The 5,980-nt window shown below is 43.3% G+C and overlaps 1 protein-coding gene across 1 annotated transcript; it reads right to left on the bottom strand.

Moving 5' to 3' along the window:
• hoxa4a (homeobox A4a) lies at positions 1-3,306 on the bottom strand. Its single transcript, XM_014011219.1, has 2 exons — positions 1,689-3,306; positions 1-1,166 (listed from the first exon to the last, which is right to left on the bottom strand). Exons 1-2 carry the CDS (start codon positions 2,251-2,253, stop codon positions 805-807), a joined length of 927 nt encoding a protein of 308 aa, XP_013866673.1. The 5' UTR covers positions 2,254-3,306; the 3' UTR covers positions 1-804.
• Positions 3,307-5,980: the final 2,674 nt, after the last annotated feature.

Raw genomic sequence — 5,980 nt, 5'->3', positions numbered from 1 at the left:
TAAGGGAAGCACATCTTTTATTTCACAAGGACAGATTGAACCTACACTAGCCTACATTACAACGGTCTTTACTGAGACAACACATACAAATATTCACAGTTTAGAACACAGCACAACATCGGACGCACTACAGAGCACAAAAATGAAACTACGACACCAACAAAGTGGACGAAACGCTTCTCCTCGTTGTGCCTTCATTAGATTTGTCTATGTACAGAAGATGTAGAAGTCACCTGGACTACATTCAACAGTAAAACCACTCAAACACACGAACTAAAACACAGCTCTTCTGCCAAAAAATAAAAAATAAAAAAGAGCCCGAGCGGTTTTTCTAACACTGAGCCTCGCTAAATATCTTTCAAGTATATTAGAAATTTCCGTAAGCAATAAACAAAACAGGGAAAAAAATCTAAATAATAGAAAAACGAGCTCAAACTTACTTTCACCTCACTTTTTTTTTAAATGTAGTGGATACACTCTGCTCCAAGTCCTATGAATGTGCGTTGGATAATTGTTTTCTTCTTTTTTTTCCCCATAATAAACAAATATATGAACACTTCAGTTGCCATCGTGGCAATTAAATGTGATTTTCAAGCTTATATGAAGAGGACGACCGCGGAGGGGGAAAGGGGTACAAAGGACATGGCAGAGGCCCAAATGTGCAACAAAGATAACACCATGTGTGTGTAAAATACTGAAAATCGGTCCTTCAAATTCCACTTGTGTTGTTTTCCATCTCAGTCTGGATTTTCAAGGAGGGGGGTGTTTAATTCAGAGGAGGGGATAAGGGGGTTCATCTGTGCACTATAGACCTGCAGTGCACGGCGTGGGGACGAGCTGCTGGCCTGTTTTAATCTGCTGCTGCTGTTGTTGTTGTTGTTGCTGCTGTTGTTGTTGTTGTTGTTGGGCACCGGAGGCTGAGGCCGAGCTGGACGAGCGGATCTTAGTGTTGGGAAGCTTGTGCTCCTTTTTCCACTTCATCCTCCGGTTCTGGAACCAGATCTTGACCTGGCGCTCCGACAGGCACATGGTGTGCGCGATCTCCACCCGCCTGCGCCGGGTCAGGTAGCGGTTGAAGTGGAACTCCTTCTCCAGCTCCAGAGCCTGCTGGCGGGTGTAGGCAGTGCGAGACCTCTTGGGCACTCCTCCATTGTAATTGGCATTGACTKGGAGGGAAAAGAAAGAAGCCACACACACACATCCACACACACAAACACACACGCATGTACGCACAGGCAGGTGTTACATGCAGGTTGATTTATTCCGTATTTTTTCTGCAAATATTTGAGCCACTGGACACATTAGTGCAAAAATCCAAATGACAGCACTTCTTCTGGTTTGATGCAGCCGTTTTTGTTTGCTTGACCCTGGCGTGGAGATGCACGCGCGCTCTCATCCAGGGACAAATCAAGCTTTAGGAATGATTAACAAAACAGCAGGGCGGAATATAACAGTTTGGCTCGACTCCAGTGGTTCGAGGTAGTTTGGGTTAAAAAGCAACAAAGGCGCACGGCCCCGACAGACGAACACAGGCAATAAAATTTACGAGGGTCCTTAATTACCGACCCTGCTGCTCGATAGTCGTAAATTGCCGCTGTAAGGGCTGCTACTAGCGCTGCCTGAATTGGCTCGCGTGTGTTCCAGTGGCTGTTCTTTCGCCGGGGCTCGGCTGTGTGCTTATAACTCACCGTTGCTAACGTGGACCTTTTTCATCCACGGATAGACCACCGGCTCCTTGCCCTTCGCCACGCCGGGATACACCTCACCGGCGAGGCTGCAGTCTTTGCTGCCATTGGCCCCTGCGCCACCGTCTGGCGCCGCGGAGAGGCGAGGACCGTGGCTCTGTGGAACCGGCTGCGGCTGTGCGTGGTGCCCGTCGCCGAAGTCGTCGAGCCCGGCCGCGGCGGGAACGTTGCCGTAATCGTAGCCCGTCTCCGTGTAGTTTGACCTCGGATAGGTTGCCTCGTCGTGATGGGGGAAGCCCGTATCTTTTGGCCGCTCGTAGTAATCACCATGGCTGGGGATGTATCCGCTCTGCTGGTACTCGTCGCACGGTGGGAAGGAAGGCTCGATGTAGTTGGAGTTTATCAAGTAGGAACTCATGGTCATTAATTTGTGAAGTGCAACAATGCTAATTTTTATCGCGCTGTCGTTTTTCTGATCTCCACAAAACCCTCCTACTCCCCTGTCAAATGTACAAAGTTGTCTGGTCACGTGCGAGGACCCACCAATCACCGCGTGTCCTGTGGGCATCTTGTAAACAGGAACCAATGGAAAGCATGGCACCGGCACCAGCAGCAGCGCGCGGACTGGCTTACGTTGGCGTTTTCCTTATTAAATTAGAGTATAAAAAAGCGGGGAAAAAATCTGATCAACAAAGTTGTTTACTGCGTGGAGCCAAACTTGTGTGGGTGAGGCTCTGCTCCTCATGTGAAACACAGAGTGGGAGTCCTGAGAGGGAGGGGGGGATGTAGGGGGGCTGCTCACAAACTAAACACCTCCTATTACAAACATAAAACTCAGACTATGAGAAATCTGTTGCATGTTATAAAGATACAGATAAGAAGCAAAACAATAAATGTTTTTTTTTTTCAGACTATTTCAATCAGAAGGATTGAGTGCTCGTGTTCTGGTGCAAGGATGTGTCGCTCCTCTGCGGACATGCACGTGTTCGCAAAGCCTGAAAAGCTCGTGCATCTTTAAAAATCAGGACTGATTCCTCTTTCTCAAGCAGCACAATTCACATTTCTTCAAACGCACGAATCACATGCAAACACCAGCTTTTTTTGATACGTGATTTTGCCATAAATTCAGCAATGCTTTCAAGAACAAAACCGCAACCTGGCATCATTTAAAATAAAACACACATATCATACACATATAGTACAACACTTGGTGCTAAAAGCCACACTGCTTGCACCACTGGGTATTAAAAAGCACACAACCATCGGACAAACACTCGGGTACACCTGCTCTGCATTACAGCCTGATGCCAACACAAATATCTGATTGCAGCACAAAGCACGTGGCAGCAGCTTGAATCAATCTGTGCGACATTTATCTCAAATTTAAGTCCTAAATTTGTTTAGCATTTGAGTTAACATAAAAAATCATTTTGAAGAACAGGAAACACATGAGTACAAGAAAATAWTTGTTTTATTCTAAAACACCTGCTGCCACTTTAAATGCATGTCAGAATAATATAAAAGAGGACAATGATACTAATAATGGTAGTAAAAATATTAATATTAATTTTAATAGTAATATTAATAATATTATTAGTAATAATAATATAGTGATAATAACAAATTAAAGTAATTAGTAGTAAATTAAAGAATATCATCCTCATTATTTCCCTTTTATCCATCTTTTTTTCTTTTTTTCTTTTTATGTCATGTATTTCAGTGAAACTCCACCAAACTCGCATGTTGAGTTTCTGCATGTTTAGAGGATCTAAAAGTCTCTGACCGTGCGCTCTGCCAGCCGTCATCACGTCCAGTTTCCTCTCCACGACCGAGGTGGCACGCGGTGTCCGTGTTTCCTGCAGGATTCTGCAGCAGCAGCAGCTCCTCCTCACACACATCTGATCCACTCTGCCCTCTCCAGCCAAGGCCTCTGCAAGCAGAACCAAAGGGGCCAAACTTAACGGAAAATATTGAAAAGCTTTCTCATCTCGCCTATTTCTTTCTTTCATTCTTCTACTTTTTGTATGTGTGTGTGTATGTGTGTGTGTGTGTCTCCCCCTCCTCAGCTCAGCCTCCCTATTCTTTTCGCTCCCCTACACACAGAGATAACTTCTGCCTGACCCCGAGGTGACACCGTTTCCATTTTGTTTCTTATTAATCTTGCCCATTGACAGTCTTTGTTAAACAACAAGGCGTGCCCCCTCTTTTTTTTTCCTCTCTCCTTGCAAAGAGGCGACATTTTCATATCTGTTAGACGCGGTGACCTGGGGTTCACCCCGGACTTGGACTTCAGTTTTTGCAGGCTCTGTTAAACTCTGGGGAGATACAGGGGGTGGGGGGGAGGGGGGGACACTTTGCGCGGGTCAACTTCCCGGGTGGGTCTTTTTTTTTTCTTAAAACTTTGCAAAAGACTTGGAACTATAAGAAGCTTCGACGCAAAACATCTGTGCGTAAAAGTGGACATTTTTCTTTTTTTGTTGTTGTTATTGTTGTTTTGGGAGTTATCGTGGGAAAAAAAACTCATAGATTTTAGGTTAGAATGACTGACTGGTCTCCTTTTTTGTTTGTTTTTACCATATTTCATACAAGCAGCCTTACTGCGAGGCTTCTAACTGATTGTAAAAGCTCAGGAGTGTCACTGTATCCGCGCGGCCAAAGAGGACCACCTGAGAGGCAATGTGTCACCATATTGTCAGCGGGTAAGACGACTTTACGTGACATCTAAATTCACACTCTGCTGCCATTCCTTTAGTGTATAAATACAGTCTGGGTCAGCTCGGCTATTATCCACTCACTGTAAACGAACCTTGCGGGTATAGATAGCTGCGATGCGTTTTACCAGTTCTTCTACTTGTTGCTGAGATTTCTTTTTATATTGAGGCCTGCGCGAGTTTCTTTAAAATGCATCACCACTACGAGTAAAGAATTCAGTGCGTCAGAAACAAACCCTCTTTATAGATAACAGCCCTGGAATTACCTGTTATCATGACCCAGGCCTGCAGAATGGCGCGTTTGGGTGCAGTGGCTCCTGAAAACATCGACGCGTGCCTCACCAAAACGCACCAAAACAGCACTTATCTGACATAGGAGACCACTAAGCGTTAGTTTGTAGAAATAGGCACACTATTTTAGTCATCCCCCAACAGATTTTGAATGCATGTTGCATGGTGAGGGGAGAAAATACGGCAGCGTGGCTGGGATTTGAGCGCGCGCGCAGCAGAGTGAAGGTCTAGTTAGGCGGCATACATCATGCTGACAGTTTACTGTAAATTTAGATTATCAGAGAAGTGCTGCGACGATGGTGACAGATTGCAGATGGCGCTCACAAGGTCTCCTGTCTGGGTGTGTGGAGCTGTGAAGAACGGCGGAGCAAAACATCCGATATGTGCCAAGGATCCGAGCTAAGGAAAACACACACCACACACCACACACCACACACACACTTCATGCTTTTATTAAAAAAAAAACACTGCGGTTTGAGTTAACTGATAAAACTGCCTTAAAAAAACACTGCGGTTTGAGTTAACTGATAAAACTGCCTTTTTCTCCTTTTACATTAAGATTATTCTCACCACTAATAATGGAGGAAAATAGCCAATGCGACCCCTAAACTGTTTTCCACAAGCTGCATGTTGATGAAAAACCCACATAATAAACCAAAAACAATATTCAGGAGCTGTGTAAATAATAAAAACTAATATCTAGAATTCATGCGTAAAATCCCTGCAAACACCTGTTTAAATACTTTGGAACATTTTATTCCCAATATACAAAAACAGCAGTCAGACAAATATAAAATTTTAAATAAAAAATACATAAATCAGCAAAATTGCTCCGACAGAAATGTAAACTTTGCATTAAACACATCTAAAATTCTAATTCAGGTCAAATAAACCAGATTAAAGAAAGAAAAGTAAGTTTTTARTCTGGTTTCAAATATGTTTGAGCAGGATTATAATGTTTGGTCACAGATATAAGGTGCTGAAATACGCAAAATATGATGAACATTAATAAAATCTGCTTTTTTTTCTTTTTTTTATCCATTCAATCCAAACTGACAATAAAAGTTTCTCGGATCGAATCACTTCTGAATGTTTTTGTTCTTTTGAGATGATTTGTGTCGCACGTGGGTAGCTCCGAGTTCAGTCAAATTAGTATTTGTTGTTTCTGAGCGTTAAATAAATGTGTTGTAATGTTTGTTCTTTGTTGCGTGTCAGAATAAAAATTAATCCAACATTATGCTTTTGTTCTGAATGCCTTTTTAATTTTTTCAATTATTTCACTCCCTTTTAAAT

Source organism: Austrofundulus limnaeus, unplaced genomic scaffold (assembly GCF_001266775.1).
Source record: "Austrofundulus limnaeus strain Quisiro unplaced genomic scaffold, Austrofundulus_limnaeus-1.0 Scaffold78, whole genome shotgun sequence".
Taxonomy (NCBI): domain Eukaryota; kingdom Metazoa; phylum Chordata; class Actinopteri; order Cyprinodontiformes; family Rivulidae; genus Austrofundulus; species Austrofundulus limnaeus.
The sequence above is the reverse complement of the archived record's forward strand: the minus strand, read 5'-3'. Positions and strand labels throughout refer to the sequence as shown.

What these genes read in the sequence shown, in the direction of transcription:
- hoxa4a (XM_014011219.1), bottom strand. Translation starts at nt 2,253, where the DNA reads ATGCCCACAGGACACGCGGTGATTGGTGGGTCCTCGCACGTGACCAGA.